The sequence below is a fragment of the Callithrix jacchus genome, chromosome X (genome assembly GCF_049354715.1).
Source record: "Callithrix jacchus isolate 240 chromosome X, calJac240_pri, whole genome shotgun sequence".
In the NCBI taxonomy this organism is placed as follows: Eukaryota; Metazoa; Chordata; class Mammalia; order Primates; family Cebidae; genus Callithrix; species Callithrix jacchus.
In genome coordinates, this window is record NC_133524.1 from 42,433,109 (window position 1) to 42,455,369 (window position 22,261).

Sequence of the window (22,261 nt, forward strand, 5' to 3'; positions counted from 1 at the left end):
GCTTGCCTGTAAGTGCAAGTAGGTTTTTTGTAGATTCCTTACTATTTTTTACTCACAAGATAACATCTCTGGGAAAGGATGATTTTACTTCTTCCTTTCCAATCTTCATGTCTTGAATTTCTTTTTCTTGTCTTAGCTGCACTGGCCAATCTCTGGGACAATGTTTACTAGAAGTGGTGAGTGGACAATCTTCATTTTATTCCTGGCTGTATCAGTTTTCTATTGTTGCTTAAGGAAGAACCATATTCTTAGTGGCTTCTTTTTTTTTTTTTTTTTTTTTGCTAAGTTTATTGATGTTTATTTACATTAAGAAAGAAGAAAAACTACTTTGAGAATATTCACAACATACAGTATTTCCAGCTTTCAGGTATGTTGTTTCATGCAATACTTTTACACTGACAATAATACTTCAATACACGGAGGGAAACAGATATGAGAGGTTTTGTCCATCCACTTAGAAAACAGCGGAGAGACCCTCAAATCCAAAGTGAGCAGCAATGCACTTCAGTCTACAGCCCCAGGAGGCAAGAAGCATAAAGCCCACAACCACTGGGCAGGGGCCCACTATGCAGCTGGTTTCACATTTGCCACAGCTGACTCTTAAGACTGGATGGGACCCTGAGAAATTGCTAGTAGCTCATCCTCTGAAGGTCCTCAGAGAGGCTTTATTATTCTAGACATTTAAATGCAAATTGACTGGACTACAAATTCATGGGAAACTTAGCTTTGGCATTTCCTGACTGGCAATCTCTTTAAATATCCAAACCTAACATTGTATTTAACTTACTTCTTAGACCCCAATTTTCTCAAAAACATTATCACCAGATTACTGTAGAAGTTCCAACTTTTTCCTTTAGGAAACTTCAGAGTTCTAAAAATATGCTCTTCTAAATATGACTACTAATTTAATGTAGTCTCAAAAAAGCAAAATAGTAAATCAAGAATTGTAGTTTTCCATGGCTAACTTCAGGCCAGATGGAAAAATGCTAACTCTCCCTAAACAGTAAAAAATTATAAAAAAAAAAGATGTTCACCATACAAAATATGAAAGATTCCAAGTATCAGTTAATTGCTAATGCAATATTTAAAAGTTACCAAGTTTATTATAAAGGTCTACTTATAAATTAATATTATAAAGACTTCTAAATTAATTGCTACTGAATTTTAAAATCCATCAATAAACTGCTATGTTAATCTAATTACCGAATATATTTTCAGAAAACATAATTTGACTTCCCACAAAAATAAACTTAATTAGGTGTGGGGGGGCATTTACTATGGAAACAGAGTGTGTAACAAATGCTAACAGCTGTTCAGAGGTATGACAGATGGCCAGTTAATGTTTAAAACTTAGTTGTTAAAGTTTGGCAGAGAGATGTGTCATTTAACAATGTTTTGCAACACTGGTGATTTATAAACTAAACATTTATTCTTTTAATAGGAAAATTTATACTAGAAATTGAGAAGACTGAAAACTACTACCAAATAATATCTGTGAAATGCTTTTTATCTGAAAAACGTGGTTTTTTTCAGTCCATCAAAAACTCACCCATCTACTGACCATCCAATGTATCACATACAAATTCTAACCCATAACTGATTCAAAATATAATTATAAGACATAAATAACACTTTAACACCAATTCCCAAGAAAGCATAATTAATGGATGACAGGGTAACATTTCATTATTTTATATTAGATTTGTGTAATTTGTACTCACATGTGAAGAATTAATTCAGGGTTAAATCAGTTTTCCATGCTGTATTGGGTTGACTATTGTCCCCCACCCAAAATTTATGTCTACCCAGAACCTCAGAATGTGACCTTATTTGGAAATAAGTGTCTTTGTAGATGCAATTAATTAAGATGAAGTCATATGGGATTAGGGTGTCCAATGACTGGTGTCCTTCTAAGAAGGCCACGTAAATATATAGACACATGTACAGAGAATAACATATGATGATGGAAGCAGATTGGAATGATGCATCTATGAGCCAAGGAATGTCAAGGATTGCAGGCAACCACCAGAAACTAGAAGAGACAAGGAAGGATTCTTCCCTGGGTCCATTGGAGGGAGCATGCCCCTGCCAACACCTTGATTTAGGAATACCCAGCCTCAAGAACTATGAGAGAATCAATTTCTGTTGCTTTAAGTCATGCAGCTTGTGGTACTTTGTTACAACAGTCCTAACAAATTAATGTCAAATTGTACTTTACTAATTGATCTACACATTTCATATGAAGATCATCTTAGCACTAGTACTTTTAATTTTTTAATATAGGCATACTGCAACAAGCTGGATCAAGCAGTTCCTTATCCTCTGGATTTCTTCCCACAAAATGAGAAGCTGCCAGGCTGGAACTACTTGGAGAGCAAATATTTAGAGTTTTCTGGATCAGTTCCTAACTACAGATTAAACTAAATGTGCTTTATTCAAATTCAAAAAGCTTTCAGAAAGCATTTCCCTTTCAGTAGAATCACAGTACTTCTCCATTTTAATGTAAACGTTTCAATTTGGCAGTTTTGTTTCCTTTAAACAAATTCTAATAATGCTTCTTCAAATGTTGAGCTTATTATTTTAAGAACATGACTAGAAAAAATAAAGTCCTAGATAATCTTTAGTTTTTCTTAGGAACTTAATCACTTAATCCTGTTTATTTTTGTCAGTCTTAAAATTATGGCTTCATACCTAGCTATTTAGAATGTTATTGAGTTAACGGGAATAACATAAATATAGTAAAGATATTTCCTAAAATGGTTCAGTGGGATTAATTAGCATCAGTTAATCCATGGTCCATAAAACCATACCCCAGGCTAGCGTGCAGTGGTGTGATCTCAGCTCACTGGTATGTCCACCTCCTGGGTTCAAGTAATCTTCCTGCCTCAGCCTCTGAAGTAGCTGGGACTACAGGCATGCACCACCATGCCTAGCTAATTTTTGTATTTTTAGTAGACAGGATTTTACTATGTTGGCCAGGCTGGTCTGGAACTTCTGACCTCAAGTGATCCTCCTGCCTCGACCTCCCAAAGTGCTGGGATTACAGGAATGAGCCACTGCACCCAGCCTGAAAGTCCAAAGTTTTAAGAGCTGCTTCTCAAGAGTTGGTCATAGCCATGTTCCTTCCTTAATGCATACCATAAACCTTTAAATATTATTGAAAAAAAAAATGATTAGATTTCTCTATATGGCAGTCACTTGAATTCTCCATTGATTATATTATTAAAATGTAGCCTGCTAGCTGTGCAATGAGCTTAATAAGCCTTATTTATGGGATGTAGGGTATAAGGGCACATTCTAATGATAGTTTATCTCATTCATGATGATTAAGCTTTCATGCATGCATGCATGCATTCATTCATTCATTTTTGAGATGGAGTCTCGCTCTATTGACCAGGCTAGAGTGCAGTGGCATGATTTTGGCTCACTGCAACCTCCAGCTCCCGAGTTCAACTAATTCTCCTGCCTCAGCCTTCTAAAAAGCTGGGATTAAAGGTGCCCACCACATTTTTGTATTTTTAGTAGAGATGGGTTTCACCATGTTGGCCAGGCTGGTCTCGAACTTCTGACCTCAGGTGATCCACCCGCCTTGGCCTCCCAAAGTGCTGGGATTACAAGTGTGAGTCACCGTGTCTGGCCTAAACTTTCATTTAGAAATGGCTCAGTTTGGAGATTCAGAACCACAGGCATGCATAGGCATAGGGCTCGGCCTCATAGTTATTAATTTCATCAGAGTTCTGGAGTTCATGTATGGCACCTGTTTCCAAAATTCAGAAGATTCTGCACCTTTTTTTTTGTTTTTTAAGAGTAGACTCTCACTCTGTTGCCCAGGCTGAAGTGCAGTGGTGCTATCATGGCTTGCTGCAGACTTGAATTCCTGGGCTCAAGTAATCCTCTCAGCCTCAGCCTCCTGAGTAGGGGGGACTACAGACATATACCACCATGCCCAGCTACTTTTTAAACTTTTTGTAGAGATAGGGTCTTGCTTTATTGCCCAGACTGGTCTTATACTCCTGGGCTCAAGTGATCCTCCCACCTTGACCTCCCAAAGTGCTGGGATGACAGGGTGTGAGCCATTGCTCCTGGTCTTATACTGCATCCTTTTAACAGGCATGGTTCATCTTCAATTCAACAGCTCCTCTTTCAAATTGGTCTGCACTGAGATGGCAGATGCCAATAATGCAGATACTTCTTTAGGTTTATTATGTAAAAGAATGCAAAGGAAAGTTAAGTATGCTTTTCTCACTAACATCTAAGAATCTCTTCTGAAATTGTGACAATTTATACCAAACAGTACAGCAATTATGCCAAATGGATGTTTTCTGTGAGGTCTAAGATGTTCACCATTGGGGAGTGAGGAGGCAGGTTCGTTCAGTCTGAAAGTCCAGTTTGTGCCTGAATACACTTTCTTTGTGTAAGCCAGTAATGTCCCAGCTTTTCCCCTGCAGTCTCTAGCATTGTGCGCTCAGATACCTTGTTATATCAGTAAGAAAAAATACAACTTTGAAACCAATTTGGGCTTCTTTCAGTGTTTAAATTACAAAAAGTCTTTGTTACAAAACATCCTTGATCAAAAGAAGGTCAGTAAATATACTTGGCAATGATCTAACCACTGACCAGACTGAAATAAAAATCTCCACACACTGCTGTAGCTTTTTTCAAATATTCCACTAACTAGTTCTAGTAAAGGGTATAACTTCTGTGGGAAATTCACAATTGTGAAAACTTTCTGTAGAAATGACAGTGAATAGATATTACTTAAGATAAATTACTCTAAAGAGAAGACCCAATTCCTTATGTTCCTGAACACATTTCTAAACTATGTTTCCCAGCTCTCACATCCAGGTTGGCACATGACTAGCACTTGCCAAGGAATGTGAGATAAACCCATTTCTAAGCTTGATCCTGCAAGATTCTCCATGTTCTCTCTTCTCTCATCTGCTGGCTGGGTACAAAGGATACAGTAGAAAATTCCAAGACCCTGATAAATGGCAGTGTGACCTAGTGGAAGAGGCCTGGGTCCCTGAATGACAGTGTAGAAAAGACCTCCCTTATCTACCTGCATTGGACTGTGAGGTGAGCAAGAAGTAAATTTTTATTCTGTTAAGCCAATTTTAGAATTACATGTTATAACGGTTAGTCAGCCCTAATTAGTATATACACTATATACAAAAGCCAAACTAGCTGTGAAAATCTGATAATTTGAACTGACCACATATGGGGAAAGAAACAACTGTTAGATACCTGTGGCTGCATTTGGTGTGAAGCTGAAGCATAATGCAACAAACACTCTTAGATAGATGAGCTTTTCCCAAACTGGTCCGCATCAAAACAGAACTCAATAGAATTGTGAATAAAAGTTCTGTGCCTAAATTAGTTTGAGAAATGCTGTTAAACAAAGTTAAAAAGGTTTCTTTGCTTTAGATCATCTCAGAGCTGTCAATATACTAATGCCAATTGTGGATCTGTGTAAAGAGACTAAAGAATGTGGCATTTCCCAAACTTTTTAGTTAATGAATAATTTAACCAATAAATTTAAGATCTACTTCCCCCTCCCACCATGGCAACAAGAATAACAACCTCCCAGAGCAATGTTCTGTAGAACGCATTCTGGGAAATTTTGCTTTCGTTTCATTTACATCATATGGTGAATTATTCAGCACCAAACAGTTCTAGGTACCCCAAAGCAAGAATTATTCTCTCATTAAGGGAAGGTTTTTCTTATAAAAAGACTAACATGTTCAAACACCATCAAAACCACCTAAGAGCCAGGTGCAGTGGCTCATGCCTATAATCCTAGCACTTTGGGAGGCCAAGGCGGGTGGATCATGAGGTCAGGAGATCGAGATCACCCTGGCCAACATGGTGAAACCCTGTCTCTACTAAAAATACAAAAAAATTAGCTGGGCATGGTGGTGCTCGCCTGTAGTCCCAGCTACTTGGGAGGCTGAAGCAGGAGAATCGCTTGAACCCAGGAGGCAGAGATTGCAGTGAGCCAAGATTGTGCCACTGTACTATAGCCTGGGTGACAGTGCAAGACTCTGTCTCAAAAAAAAAAAAAAAAAAAGAAAGAAAGAAAATAAAACCACCCAAGAGTTTTCACTGTTGAAGTGAACCAAGTTCTCTAAGAAAGGTATTTTATTTAAAATGTGACTGAAATGAAAATAGTCAGCTTCTGTTTTTTCCTTTGTATCCCAGTCTGCTGACAGTGAAGCCTATAATATTTAAAGATGGAGTATACTCTTATGTTTTAAGGAGAAGACACTGAGTCTATGGAACGAAACAATGTTAAATATAAAATGCATGTGGGAAAACAGCCTATTGCACAATATCTCATTTGCTTTTTTCTCTCCTATACTCATGCTGGAAGCATAATACTTTAAAACAATGTGCAAAGCAATAAAAAGTAATCACAGCTAACCTCAATGGATTCTTCTAATAGAAATAAAGATAATTCAGTAAATTAAGATTGTACTCTATTCTTTTTAAAAACTCACATACCTTGTACAGCAGGACAAAAAGAAGTAAAAAAAAAACCTCACATACCACTTGCATGCACTATGTACATATAATTTATAAATATAAAGATATATAATTTTTCCCCATTGTAGTCTGCTAGGTTCTACTGCATTTGTACTGTACATATACTGTATTTTCTTTCTTTCTTTCTTTTTTGAGACAGAGTTTCACTTTTGTTGCCCAGGCTGGAGTGCAGTGATCTCGGCTCACTACAATCTCTGCCTCCTGGGTTCAAGCATCCAGCTAATTTTGTATTTTGTATTTTTTTTGAGGCGGAGTTTCGCTCTTGTTACACAGGCTGGAGTGCAATGGCGCCATCTCGGCTTACTGCAACCTCTGTCTCCTGGGTTCAGGCAATCCTTCTGCCTCAGCCTCCTGAGTAGCTGGGATTACAGGCACGCGCCACCATGCCCAGCTAATTTTCTGTATTTTTCGTAGAGACGGGGTTTCACCATGTTGACCAGGATGGTCTCGATCTCTTGACCTTGTGATCCACCCGCCTCGGCCTCCCAAAGTGCTGGGATTACAGGCTTGAGCCACCGCGCCCGGCCTAATTTTGTATTTTTAATAGAGACGGGGTTTCTCCATGTTGGTCAGGCTGGTCTTGAACTCCCGACCTCAGTTGATCCGCCTGCCTTAGCCTCCCAAAGTGCTGGGATTACAGGTGTGAGCCACTGCGCCTGGCCATATACTGTATTTCAATCACGAATCTTTGCTGGATGATTTACCATATTTCTCAGAGACTTAAGGCAACTGAAGATGATTGTTATGATGGACATCTGAGAATTCATATAAAGTGAAAAGATATGCTAAACATTCAATTTACCAAAAAACAAGAATAATAAAAAGACAGACTTACATCTAGTAGTGTGTGAAGATGCTGATCCTGGAAAACACTGTGTAGAAAATCTAGGTCTTTTTCACTGCAGTCTGTAAGTGCGTGAATCTCTTCCAGGCTGTCCAGCACCTGTGAGACTGCTCCTAAGCAGGACAAACAGAAAAGAATCAGCCAGTACAGAAAGTCAATGTCAAACTAACTTTTGTAACCTAAATCTCTTAGGAGCAATGAATTCATGTCAGAACTTCAAAGGCTAGTGTCCTTACTGAAGGACAGACTTAAATGAGTTTCATATAATTTAAGGACAGAGTATTTTCAGAGTTTACGTTCTTATCAATGTATTTGTGTGCTCTTCATTTTCCAAAGGAAACTGCGGCTTATCTTATTTTAATTAATGAAATTCATCAAGTATAACTGAAGCACTAGAAGATCTAGATGCAGCAAGTTTTATGTCAGGAAAAGAGTATGGGTTTCATGACTCCAAGATATTTTGAAATATTACAGAAACAAGATTGGCCTTTTACCCAGGTGCATTCCATCAAGAACTGAAGGTAAAGCCAGCTGTAGATACAGTGAACAGAACTACAACTGAGAGCTCCTGCTGCTTAAAATAGGCTTGTTAGTTTTTTTTTGTTGTTGTTGTTAATCAATGAGAGCTTGTTATGTTGCTCAGGTTGGCCTTGAACTCATAGCCTTGCCTCCTCAAGCACCAGTTGGCCAGAGCCACCGCGGCCCCCAGGCTTGTTAGTTTTTAAGACTCAAACTTTACTTAACAAAAATCCCAGGCCACTCCTTTTTTTCCTTTACATACACTCAAGAGACCCCAAATCATTCTCATTCTGTCTTACTCTTACCCTTCTTACTCAGAAGATAAAGACAAAGGGTAGATATACTGACTGACACTTCCAAATACCATATTAAACTTCAAGGCAAATCATTTTTGTAGGGCAAAGCAAATGAAAGTGCCATCACTTTAAGTTTCTTCTCATAACCAGAAAACCAGACAGATATCATTAGGGAAAGATACATACTGAGGAGTAACAAAGCCATTTACACAGCCTTAAAGAAATGATTAGCCTCTTTTACACTGCAGACAATATGCAGAATACACATACATACTCCACAAAAAAAAGGCCCCAAGATGCTAAGCTTCAGAACATCAGTACACAGCAGAGAAACTCTAAGAATAGTGCCTCATTGCAGCACATTTAAATCTTTGGATTAGTGGTTCTCAACTAGGGGCAATTTTGTTCCCCAGGTGGACATTCCCAATGTTTGGAGATATTTTTGGTTGTTACAACTACAGCAGGAGGGCCGCTATTGCTATCAGTGGGTAGAGGTCAAGGATACTGCTAAATATCCTACAGTACCCAGGACAGCCCCTACAACAAAGAATTATCTGGCCCAAAATATCAATAGCCCTGTGGTTGACAAATTCTATTTTTGATAAAGATAAAAATCCTTATGCTCCAGAACTCTGTTTTTAATTCTTCTTGCCTTAGACCTCATCCATTCTCATGCAATTATTGGTGAGAATATATATCAGTACCACTTTTCTAGAAAGTAATCTGGTAACATATATCAAAAAGCCTTAAAAATGTTTATGCACTTCAACTTAGTAATTCCATTTACAAAAACTCACCTTAAGGAAGAAAATGGAAGATTTATATATAATGATATTATCATACAAAAAGGAAAATAAATATAATAAATAGAGGACGATTACATAGGTTATAGAATATCCATATAATGGAATATGTAGCCATATGAAAATTGTTTTTGAAGAATTTCAAAGACACAGAATTCATGACATAGAATTCAAGAAAGTAGAATGTAAAACAATATAAACTGTATATTCCCAGTTACTATAAAAAAACCAAACCAAACATAAATGCAAACTCAGGAAAAACAAAAAACAGAATGAAACACATCAAAAATATTATAGTAGTTATCTTTACTGTCCCATTTCTATTTCATTCTGCTCTTGTCCATACTTTCCAAATTTTTCAACAATAGCAAAAAAAAAAAAACCTGTTATGTAAGCTATTGATTTTTGTAGCACCATTTAATTGTGTTAAAGATTCGAATCTTAAGCCATATACTGTGTGGCTGTCCATGTGGAAATTACTGTAGCTATTTTTTAATTATTTTGAGGTAATTTGTAGATTCACATGCAGTTGTAAAAGAAAATAACACAAAGGTCTCATGTACCCTTAACCCAGTTTTCTCCAACAGTAACATCTTGAAAAACTGTAGTGCAATATTACAACCTGGATATTGACACGGATACAGTCAAGCTGTAGAACATTCCATTACCACAAAGATAGCCATGCTCATTCCCCTCCTACCCAATTCCCTCCTAACCTATGGCAACTACTAATCTGTTCTCCATTTCTATAATTTTTGTCATTTTGATAATAAATGAGGCTGCTATTCTGGGCATACGGCCTGTGGGGTAGCCCTGGTCTGCAAGGAGCAGCGCCTCTAAAAATAAAAAAATAAAACAAAAATAAAAACAATAAATGAAATCACAGAGTATGCAACCTTTTGGGATTGCATTTTTTCACCCAGCATAATTCTCTGGGGCTTCATCCAGGTTGTTGCATGGATGTACCAGTTTGTTTGACCATTCATCTGTTGAAGGAACTACGGATAATTTCTTTTTTTTTGAGGCAGGGTCTTGCTCTGTTGCCCAGGCTGGAGAGCAGTGGCACAATCTCAGCTCACTGCAACCTCAACCTCCTGAGCTCAAATGATCCTCTCACCTCAGCCCCCCGAGTAGCTGGGACTACAGGTGTGCACCACCACCCCTGGCTAATTTTTGAATTTTTTATAGAGATGGGGTTTTGCCATGTTGCCCAGGCTGGTCTCAGACTCCTGAGCTCAAGTGATCCTTCTGCCTTGACTTCCCAAAGTGCTGGGATTACAGGTGTGAGCCACCATGCCCGGCTGAAAAATTTTTAACTTTGAATAATCATGTCTGCCAGGCTATTGGTATCCTTTCACTGAAAACATGAAGTGGATATTAAGTGGGATAAAACAGATAAATGGCAGAAATCAGTCGTCATCTCCCCTGCTATTCCTAAAGAGGTATTAACCCAATCCACTTCCTCCTACCTGCTCTTCTCAGGATTTTTACTTTGTTCAGAGTGCCCCTCTCCCTCAAAAAATCTGGAAATCAGTTAGTTCAAAGCCAGTTTTCTCCTCATCCCTTATTGAAAACTTTGGAAAGCAAGAGATGATGTGAAGAAGTTCATCAGCAACAGAATTAAATGATGCTAGGTTTATCAAGTTACTAAAGCCAGTTCTAAACTTCTGAACTTCTCATGAAACCGCAATAACCAAAATACTAATTGAGTGCTTTTTTGTATATTAAAAAATTCAACTGAAGCCGGGTGCTGTGGCTCACGCCTGTAATCCCAGCACTTTGGGAGGCCAAGGTGGGAGGATCACGAGGTCAAGAGATCGAGACCACCCTGGCCAACAAGGTGAAACCTCATCTCTACTAAAAATATAAAAAAATTAGCTGGGCATGGTGGCACGTGCCTGTGGTCCCGGCTACTCGGGAGGCTGAGGTGGAAGAATCACTTGAACCCAGGAGGTGGAGGTTGCAGTGAGCCAAGATTGCGCCACTGCACTCCAGCCTGGTGACAGAGCAAGACTCCGTCTCAAAAAAAAAAAAAAAAAATTCAACTGATACCACAGAAACCTAATTATCATCCTCACTCATTTATCTTAGTGAAATCTTATGGAGTTTTTTTTTTTTTTTGAGACAGAGTCTCACTCTGTCACCCAGGCTGGAGTGCAATGGCATGATCTCAGCTCACTGCAACCTCTGCCTCCTGGGTTCATTCAATTCTCCTGCCTCAGCCACCCAAATAGCTGGGACTACACACTACCACACCCAGCTCATTTTTGTATTTGAGGCAGGTGGATCCTGGGCTCAAGTGATCCACCTGCCTCGGCTTCACAAAGTGCTGGGATTACAAGTGTGAGCCACTGCCCGGCCTCTTACCAGCATTGCTCGTGCTGATATATAGTCTATGTAGCTGATATATAGTCTATGTGATTTAATAATAGAAGATTAAAGCAAAAACAACCTTTTATCAGGTGAATACTAACATGGTCAGTATCATGATTGGGAAGCAATTTTGGCTGTATCAGACCAGGGAGGTATCATTTGTTGGTCTGTGAGCTTCCCAAGTGCTCCATGCCATTCCTGTACCACCAGCACACTCCATGGGTTACTTACATGTATGCTTGTTCACCCTTTTTTCCCTGAGCTGTAAGGTCCTTAAGGCAGCTCTTCATTCATTTTATAGTATCTAAAACTATACACTGAATTAAGTACTTAAGGAAACATGATATTAACAGCAGCTCACAATTCTTGAGTGTTCATTATGTTCCAGGAACATCCTCAGGACAACACAGTAAGGCAGATACATTATTCCACCTTCTAGATAAGCAACTGAGCTTCAGAAGGGTCAAGGAAGGCCATAGCTAGTAAATGGTGGAGCCAGGATTCAATCCTGGGTTTGTCTGGTTTCAAAGTCTATGCTTTGCCTAACTTATTACACTAATAAGCTATGCTAGGAAACATATGGGAAACCTTCAACAAGAAATTGTGTGAATTATGCATGAATATGGAGCTTGGAATATGACCCTATTGGGTCAGACAATAATCCAAATCTTTATTGAATATTCCTGCTTTTTGTTAGGTACTAGGCAGGACTTCGGAGAAATCAGAGATATGATCGCTGGCCCTGAGAGAAGGGGCTTCTCAAACTGGTATGTGAAGTAGGCATATTATACCCTGAAGTAAACAATATAGAAGAGGTAAAAACAAACTGATACACAGGCTGCCTAGGGAGAAGTTGAGGAGCTGCAGAGAGGAGGTGGATGAGTAGGAATTCACCACCCCCACACAGGATCAAAGCTGTGTTGACAGGACCAGCAGATGCTTTGCTGGAAAGGACAAAGGCATCTGCTAGCAGGCATTTAGAGTAGGCAAGACTCACAATTCCAACAGGTTTGTCACCTCTTCTGAACTGATTTATAGTCTTATCTTGTACCCAAATATGATTAACTTGATGGGTTTTCAATCATGAAAAGAAGCATTTCTCTAGTTGTACTCAAGTTGTTTATTTCAAGCTCTAAAAAGTGCCCCGAATTTTAAGTTTCTGTAATTAGGTAGAAAAATTAGAGTTTTTATTCCATTTCTCCTTCATCTTTTCAAATGGAATAAACACATATTTTTGGCTTACCCTCATAATCTGTCTTCACCCTTGATCTTTTTAACACCTTCCATTAACACCTGTTCTAGTTCCGTTATTTCTTTCTTTGGGTATGACAAAGAGAACCACAGAACACATTCTTGGTCAGATAGATGTGTGTATAATTGGTATCTGTAGTTCAGTACCAACCATTTAAAAGTCCCATGGTGTTTCAATTCACTATAAAATATAAATAGACACAAAGGCACTTCTTGGGCTTTTCCATTGCTAGTTGTTTTAGATTTTAAACACCAAGGCAGTAGTGATTATTAATATAACATGTAGCACATGCTAATTAAGCCGTTACTAGTTTTCATTTTGTAGATCAATGTCACATATAAATGAGCTATTTATTTTTCTCAAAGACTAAAAAGGATGTTTTTCTTATAAAACCTCTGAATAAACTTGTAGCTATCTTGAAAACAAAATCAATCAATAAAAAGTATACAAGTTCACTTCAGAGGGCAGCTGATTTAATGGCAGGACTGTAGGTATCCTATTCACCTTTCTGTTCTGGGGTGTACTTTGTAGAGTGCTTTTTACCAAAAGATTCTTCACAAAATGGCCCTTGATTAAAATGATTTTTTTTCTGAGCGAATTCTGAAGAATTGAAAATAAAGTGAGAAAGACTTAACCACAGAAAACAATTTCTTTTATAGTACTGTTTCCTTAAAGCCACAGTTGAAATTATTATAATACTTATATTTGTATCAACGGCTAATAATTTCCAAAGTGCTTTTACACCTACTAACTTATGTGATTCCATAATAACCCTGTCCTGCAGGCAAGTGTTTTTTGTTTTTGTTTTGTTTTGTTTTGAGACAGGATATTGCTCTGTCCCCTAGGCTGGAGTGCAGTGGCACGATCCTGGCTCACTGCAGCCTCGACCTTCTGGCCTTGAGAGATCTTTCCACCTCAGCCTTCCAAACAGTTGGGACTACAGGCATGCTACCATGCCCAGCTAATTTTTTAAAAGCTTTTTGTAGAGATGGGATCTCTCTCTGTTGCCCAGGTTACTCTCAAACTCCTGGGCTCAAGCAGTCCTCCCACCTCAGCCTTGCAAAGTGCTGGGATTATAGGCATGAGCCACTGTGCTTGGTCAGCAAGTATTTTTATATTTGAAAAATCAGAGGCTCAGTAGGGTTAAATAAGCTTTCAAATGGCCACAGGCAATGAGCAGAAGAGCAAATCCTAGAACCCAGGTCTCTGACTCCTAATTTAGTGGTCCTTCCATAACAGACTGTCCCCCATCCCCCAAATCATGTTTTATTCTGAGCAATGCACCAGAATAATTTGCATTTGGTAATGAGTTGATGTACAATTTCTATTCTCTTTTCAATCTCAATGTGATTTACCATATAAGGCTTTTTTGTAGCCCTTGGTCTAAACTTTCATATTCATGAAATTATTAGATACCATGATACCCTGCCTTCAGAATAGTATTTTGTTTTCATAATTAATTAGGTAACCAAGTTTATATCTAAAAATCAGATTTATAATCACACTTTTTTTTTAATAGAGATGGGGTCTCACTATGTTGTGCAGGCTGATCTCAAATCTCCTGGCCTCAAGCAATCCTCCCACCCTGGCCTCTCAAAGTGCTGGGATTCAAAACGTGAGTCATCATGACTGGCCTGCACATTTTAACTTTGAACAGTTCTACTTTTTCAAATAACCTCACTGGTACAAACAAGTTTTTCAAAAGTTTTCTGCTACTATTATGAAATAGTCAAAAAAAAGCATAAATATGTCAACTGTTTAAAAAATGTTTCTAAGTCTATTTCTTTAAAGAGGAATATGCTTTTAAGGTCAATAAAAGCTTTGAGTTTAGAATAATTTCATTACAAGAGTGGAAGTCTCATAAAAAAGTCAACCAAGTAAAAATAACCCAAAAGGAAGACAGAAAAATAAACAGTCAAATGTTTAGACTAAAAAGTTCTCAGTGTTAAAGTAGGCTGAGTCTGTCTTAAAACTTATTCCCCTTACATTTTACTATGAAAAGCTTCAAACATACAGAAAGTTTGAAAGAACTGTGCCCACCATGGTTTGCTGTATTTGCTTTATCACATGTTTACCCATCTATCCATCTATCAGTTCATGTATTTTTCATTCACTTTGAAGTAAATGGCAGATTGACCAGCATGATTACACTTCACCCTTAAAGATTTCAACAAAGACTGCAATACTTTTTTCTCTCTGAGAAAATATTTATATAGAATGAAATACACAAATCTTAAGTATACCATTCCATGAGTTTTGACACACCCATGTTTTCACTGTAATTGTTTCAATAAAGATTTGTGTGTGTATTTCTTTTCTTTAAATAGTACAAACTTTATTCATAAATAAAACTTCATAAAGTTAAAAGCAGGGGCAGCTCCTGTTTTTAAAAGGGAACAGTGGAAGACAGCATGCCATTTTATTTAAAACCAAAAGTTAGGTTTTTCAGATGGACAACAGTTGGGATCATTAAATCCCATTCCTGCATCTCAGATTTTCACAAAATAACACATTAAATCCTCAGTATGTGTGTATTTCTTAATTTACCATGTATAGCTATGAAACTCAGCATCACTGAGCAAATCTAGAATCTGAATCTAGCCTAGCTTCTTCTGAAGAGTAATCAATACCTTTTGTTTCTGATTATATTAGTGATGAATTAATACATTATTTTACTACACACATATACATTCTTATCACCTACTCAATCAAAGACTCTCCTTGCAAACACAATAATTTAAAAAAAAAATCTGCTTACTAAGGTATACTGTTTTAAGTTAAAATTCACCATTTAAGTGTACATTGTATGTGTAGATTATGATATAGACACCTTGAATTTTATTAAAGTAAGCTAGCTCTGCATATGCATTCTGTCAGAATATAGATGCTATAATCTCTAATGCCATTATGATTATTAAAATAGTCTATGCTTCCAAATAGAAACATCTTCAAGCTCAAATTTTTCAAAGTACTTTAATAACATTCTGCTAGCTGTTAAGTGTCCACTTGTGCAAAGCTTTACAACTAAGGAAGATCATGCCCATTCCCAAATAACATGACAGGTCTGCTGATTAAAAAAAAAAAAAGAATGCTAAATCTAGGAAGAATCTTACATTTTAGTAGTTATTAATTTGTTCGTGGTAGGCATCCTCTAAGATGGGCCCCAGTAACCTGGTCTCCTGGTATTTCCACCCTTGTGTAATCAATCCCCTCCCCTAGAGTGCAGGCTGGACTTACTGACTCATTTCTAATGAACAGAATAGGGCAGAAGTGATAGGATGTCACTACGAGATTAGATTGTAAAGACTGTGTCTTCTGTCTTGGGCACTCTCTCTCACTTTTGTCCTCTTTTTTATCTTTCACGCTGGGAAGTGAGCTACCATGCTGTGAACAGCCAGCCCCGTGAAGAGGTCCACAGCCAGTGACGAACTGAGGCCTGGCAACAACCACGCGAGTGAGCCTGGAAGAGGATTCCTCCTGCAGTCGTGCCTTCCGGTGAGATAGCAGCACTGGACCACAATCTCATCAGAGACCTTGAGCCAGAAGCACACAGCTAAGCCACACCCAGATTGCTGACCCACAGAAACTGAGATGACAACTGCTGCTTTGAGTTAATTCATTACCCAGCAACAGGTAACTAATATACTGTTAGATTTATATTACATCAGCTGCAATTTGAGCTACAGATAACGTAAGAAAATGTGAAAATGAATTCAATCATAAGTACCCAGGCTTTCTCATTTATCTTTGAGGTCAAGGTTTATTTTTTTAATTAGAATTTTTATTGAGATAATTATAGATCCACATGCACTTGTAAGAAATAATATAGAGATCCCTTGTATTCTTTGCTCAGTTCCCCTGTTGGTAACATTTTACAAACCTATAGTATATTACCATAACCAGAATACTGACATTGATACAATCCACCCATCTTATTCAGATTGCCTCAGTTTTACATGTACCCAACTGTGTGTACATTCCTTACATTTTAATTTTCTCCAATACTCAAATTGTGCCCCTTTGTAATTAAAAATCTAGTCATTACATTATTCCTTATAAATGTTCTATCTGATGGTAAAAGTTAAGAGACATGATTTCAGAGTTTAATTCATAGCTCCAAATTAATAAACTGAAAATTGACTCAGTAACAGAAAGCAATAAAGACCACTTATAGGTGACGTAATTGTCAAAGAAAAATTCACTTACCCTGAAAGTTTTCTTGAAAGCAAACTATAAAAGAAATGTTATCCTTTCCCCAGAATTAATGTATTTGTATGTGAAATTCAGATGTGAAGTATTAAGTGTGGTTGAAACTTTAACACTGCCTTTTTCCCTCTTATGAAAGAAGTAAGAAGTTAATATTATTCGAGTAACAATGCCTCAAAAATCAATATATCCAAGTTTTAATTTTATGATCCAGCAGTGTTAAAATTAATATGTAAACATCTAAACACAAACAGCCAAGGAAAAAGTCAAGCTGATTATAAACCATGCAAAGCCAAACACTTTTGCATAAAAGATACACCTTAAAGGAAAACAAAGGGATACCTACTTTCTGCTGCTAGAAGTCCTAGAGGAAGGCAGCATATGGACAAACAACAAACAGTATGATTTTAGAACAAGCAGGTTATCAAGCCGCAGTTGGGCCCACTACATGAGCCACCAGAAGCATGGTCCCCCAGACGACCCCAAAGTGAGCCCTCATGTTCCATGAGTACAATCACTGGAACTGTTTGGGATTTCAGACATCAAACATTGGGTTCTGATTCTGAATTATTTGATTTGAAATATGAGAAAAGAATATCTCCACTTTGAATTTTTTTTTTTTTTTGAGATGAGGTCTCACTCTGCCACCCAGGTTGGAGTACAGTGGCATAATCTCAGCTCACTGCAACTTCTGCCTCCTGGGCTCAAATGATCCTCCTACCTCAGCCGTGCTCCCTCCCCTCCCAATAGCTATGACTACAGGCACATGCCACTACACCCATCTAATTTTTGTATTTTCAGTAGAGACAGGATTTTGCCATCTTGGCCAGGCTAGTCTGGAACTCCTGATCTCAAGTGATCCACCTACCTTTACCTCCCAAATTGCTGGGATTATAGGTGTGAGCCACCGTGCCCAGCCCCACCTTGAATTATTAAGTAACAAAGCAATATACAGTTTATTATAAGATTAAATGAATTCTAGTAAATATATACTGTATGAATTTCAATAATCAAAATAGAAAATTATCATTTATAGAAAAATTGTTTTATGTTGTAAACAATATATCTAAACATGTTTGACTTCTTATTAGATGACAAATTAGCAAATTAGTTTTTAAATTATTTTAAATATTCATATTTTCCTAAATGCATAGAGTATTACTTTTCATTTTCCTTCCCCCCCCACTTTTTTTTTCGAGATGGAGTCTTACTCTGTCGCCCAGGCTGGAATGCTGTGGCATGATCTCAGCTCACTGCAACCTCCGTGTCCTGGGTTCAAGTGATTCTCCTGCCTCAGCCTCCCAAGTAGCTGTATTATAGGGGCATGCCATTATGCCTGGCTAATTTTTATATTTTTAGTAGACATGCGGGTTTCACCATGTCGGCCAGGCTGGTCTCAAACTCCTGACCTCCAGTGATCCACCTGCCTTGGCCTCCTAAAGTGCTGCAATTACAGCCATGAGCCACCGTGCCCAACCCCTTTTCTTTTTTTGAGACAGAGTTTTGACATGTCATCCAGGCTTGAGTGCAGTGATGTACTCACAGATTACTGAAGCCTTGATCTCTTGGGCTCAAGTGATGCTCCCACCTCAGCCTCCCTAGTAGTTGGGACCACAGGTATGTGCTACTATGCTCAGCTAATATTTTGACTTTTTGTAGAGGGGGGGTCTGCCTATGTTGCCCAGGCTGGTCTCAAACTCTTAGGCTCAAGCAATCCTCCTGCCTTGGCTTCTGAAACTGTTGGGATTACAGGCATGAGCCACCATGGCTGGCTCCTTTCTTTTTTTTTTCTTTTGAGACAGAGTCTTGTTCTGTTGTCTAGGCTGGAGTACACTGGCAAAATCATAGCTCACTGTAGCCTCAAACTCCTGGGCTCAAGTGATCTCCTGCCTCAGCCTCCCAAGAAGGTAGGACTATACGTGTGTGCCACCACACCTGGCTAATTTTTTTGTGTTGTTGTTGTGGGGAAAGGGTCTGGCTCTGCCACCTAGGCTGGAATGCAGTGGCGCCATCTTGGCTCACTGCAACCTTTACCTCATAGGCTCAAACAATCCTCCCATCTTAGCCTCCTAAGTAGCTGGGACAAACAGGCACATGCCACCACACCTGGCTAATTTTTGTATTTTTGGTAGATGTGGGTTTTGTCATGTTGCCCAGGCTGGTCTGAAACTCGTGAGCTTAAGGGATCCATCCGTCTCAGCCTCCCAAAGTGTTAGGATTACAGGCGTGAGTCACTACACCTGGCCTGACTAACTTTTTTTTTATTTTGTAGATACAGGGTCTAGCTATGCTGCCCAGGCTGGTCTTCAACCCCTGGGCTCAAATGACCCACCCGCCTCGGCATCCCAAAGTGTTGGAATTATACGCATGAACCATCATGACCAGCCTTTAGCCCCATTTCTAAAGATTAAAATGGTATTAGAGATCTTGAACTAAAATCTCAAAGAGATTTATCCTAAATATATTGAGAAAAATGGCAAGGCTTTTTCCTCAAAGAGTCTCTTTCCTTTTCTTTTTTGAGATGCAGTCTCGCTCTGTTGCCCAGCCTGGAGTGCAGTGGCAAGATCTTGGCTCACTGCAACCTCTGCCTCCCGGGTTCTTGCAATTCTCCTGCCTCAGCCTCCTGAGTAGCTGGGACTACAGGTGTACGCCGCTTGCCCAGGCTGGTCTTGAACTCCTGAGCTCAGGCAATCCACCTGCCTCAGCCTCCCAAAGTGCTGGGATTACAGGCCTGAGTCACCGTGCCTGGCCCAGAGTCTCTTCTCTAAGATTCCTATTTCTGAATGATTTTGGAAATTACCTTTACTCAAAAGAGGAAGAGTCATATCCCAATTAGTAAAGGTCAAAATGAGGAACTGTTTAGCTGCTAGAATCTTGATCTTGTCATTTTTAAAAAGTTTAAAATTTTTGTGGGTACATAGTATATATTTATGGGGTATGAGATATTTTGATATGGGCATACAATACGTAATGATCATATCATGGTAAATGGGGTATCCATCACCTCAAGATCTTGTCATTTTGCACAAGGTATAAGCACATATCAATTGGTAAGAAATTCTGTGTGTGTGTATGTGAATGTGTAGGCGCACACACATGTATAAAGAGAGGAGAGGAGAAGCATAAATACTGACAGATGCTCATGGTCCCAACAGGGAAGAAGCATTAGCACACTCACATTCTTCCTGTATTGCTAACTGTGGGACAAATACCTCATGCTCTAGGAAGGGCTTGGGGCCCTAGTCCCAATGGTAATATAGGAATATTGATGAAGCCAGTCCAAGAGTACAAAAATCAAAGGCAGCACAAAGTCAAATATTACAAATATGGAGTGACTCTAACGAAAGAAAGAAAAAAGCTGAGGCTAGAGGACACATGATTAAGGAGTTAAGTAAATAAAAAACACATAAATAAAAATTTAAATCACACACACCCATTTACATGTAAATGGATCCTATGGGTTTTTAGTAAATGATCCTTGAGAATATCACACTGTAAGATGTAAATCTGAGCATTTTATAAAACGGTTTTGGTTTTTAAATTTTTTATCTCTTAATTTTTAAGAGGTGAGGTCTCATTTTGTTGTCCAGGTTGGAGAGCAGTGATGTGATCATAGCTCACTGCATCCTCAAACTCCTGGGCTCAGGTGATCCTCCTGAGCTGGGTGCCTCAGCCTCCTAAGTAGCTACAACCACAGGCACACACCACTGCACTGGCTTATAAAATAATTTTGTGAACACTGGCATGGTTTTTCAGGAGTACCTATATAGAGTTCATCAAAACAAATAACTCTTTTATGTTCTTCCGCTTGGATACTTGTATGCATGTGTTATAGATTTGTTTTTCCTTTGAGACAGAGTCTCGCATAATTGCCCAGGTTGAAGTGCAGTGGCATGATCTCGGATCACTGAAACCTCTGCCTCCCAAGTTAAAGTGATTCCCCTGCCTCAGCCTCCCAAGCAGCTGGGACTACAGGTGCATGCCACCACGCCCGGCTAATTTTTTTTTTTGTATTTTTGCAGAGATAGGGTTTTGCCATGTTGGCCAGGCTGGTCTCGAACTCCTGGCCTCAAGTGATCCACCCACCTCAGCCTCCCAAAATGCTGGGATTACAGGCATGAGCCACCATGCCTGGCTGTGTTATAGATTTTTATAGAGAAAGAAGAATTTGATAATTGTTTCAAGAGTTAATTCACAAGACAGCTCTACACTGAAAGATTCCATTTAAAGCAGTGCTACCCCACAGTCTGATCTAATACAATTGATCTGGGAAAAAGCTTACATCAGAAGTTTTTGTTGAGAGAGAAGGTAATCAGAAAGATCCCAAAAGACTGACTAGGATTTTGGATTGGATGGAGTGCAATGCTGGGTCTAGAGTGTGGAAAGGGGAAGAAGTATTACTGAGGTAAAAAGAAAGAAAAGTGAAATGTTGGTTTTGGAGCCACAGGAAAATGCAATTTTGGTATTAAAAAGAAAAGGAACCAGACGCATGTAGACAGGATTTGGTTGCTGACAAACTTCCTTAGAATCCATTGGAGGATTTAACTAAATGCACAGAAAAAGTTTATTCACAATGGAAGAGAATGGATGTAAATACCAAATTACTCACACAGATAAATAAGTGAATTATCCAATTACCTGAGGAGGTAGGGTCTTCAGAGAAATCTGGTAACTCTTCAGGGGGATCCCCGTAGAATGAGTTGAATTTGTGACTTGACACAGCGGCTAGTACTGCGCCCTAAAGCAAAGAGATAAAAAAATAGATTATTCAAACAAATACACAAATATAAATAAGTTATTTAACAAATTATTTATCTTAAGGATTATCCATTAAGTGATTAGAAGAGAGAGCTTTTAAATTATTTCAGATTCCTTTAAATAAATTACATATGCATATACCAGAATAACACTAATTGGGAATTGTAGAAGTATATAAAACCACTTATATCTTGAATTCAAACATGTACCACACAATGGAATATTCTGCAATTATTATAAAATGATGCTGTAAAGGGTGTTTAGTGGAGTGAAAAGATGTCTATGATTACTTACATGAAAAAGGTTTAAAATCAATGTATATTATAATCTCACTTTTGGGGAAAAAAAAGTTAATATGCATATAAAAGACTGAGTATACACCAGAATGTTAATAGCATTAATTATCTCTGGGTGGTAGGATTATGAGTCATTTTTCTTTTTAAAACCTTTTTTCCCTCTTTTTGTTTTTAACAAGGACAATATGTTACTTTTATATAGTAATTCTCCATCAGGTCACACAGCAGAATCAACTACATATGACTCTTTCAAGCCATGTGCATAGCCTCCCCTGATTACTAGTTGGAAATTACTGCCATTTGAAGGCAAGTCATCCCTCAGGACTGTTGAGTGGAAGAAGGCTGGGAGTTACTACTTCAGTAAATCATAT

General features: G+C 38.4%; 1 protein-coding gene across 37 annotated transcripts in view; it reads right to left on the reverse strand.

Moving 5' to 3' along the window:
• The window catches only part of CASK (calcium/calmodulin dependent serine protein kinase), a 437,686-nt gene that overhangs the window by 82,694 nt on the left and 332,731 nt on the right, over positions 1–22,261 (reverse strand). For 19 of the 37 annotated variants that reach the window (XM_078364095.1, XM_078364094.1, XM_002762805.6 and 16 more), the window contains exons 10-11: positions 21,475–21,574; positions 7,379–7,500 (exon numbers count right to left, since the gene is read on the reverse strand). In XM_078364095.1, the coding sequence (XP_078220221.1) occupies positions 7,379–7,500; positions 21,475–21,574 (222 nt within the window). Of the gene's footprint in view, positions 1–7,378; positions 7,501–17,182; positions 17,201–21,474; positions 21,575–22,261 lie in introns of all 37 variants that reach the window. The other 18 variants (XM_002762804.7, XM_008989170.5, XM_078364086.1 and 15 more) reach the window with 1 other exon arrangement.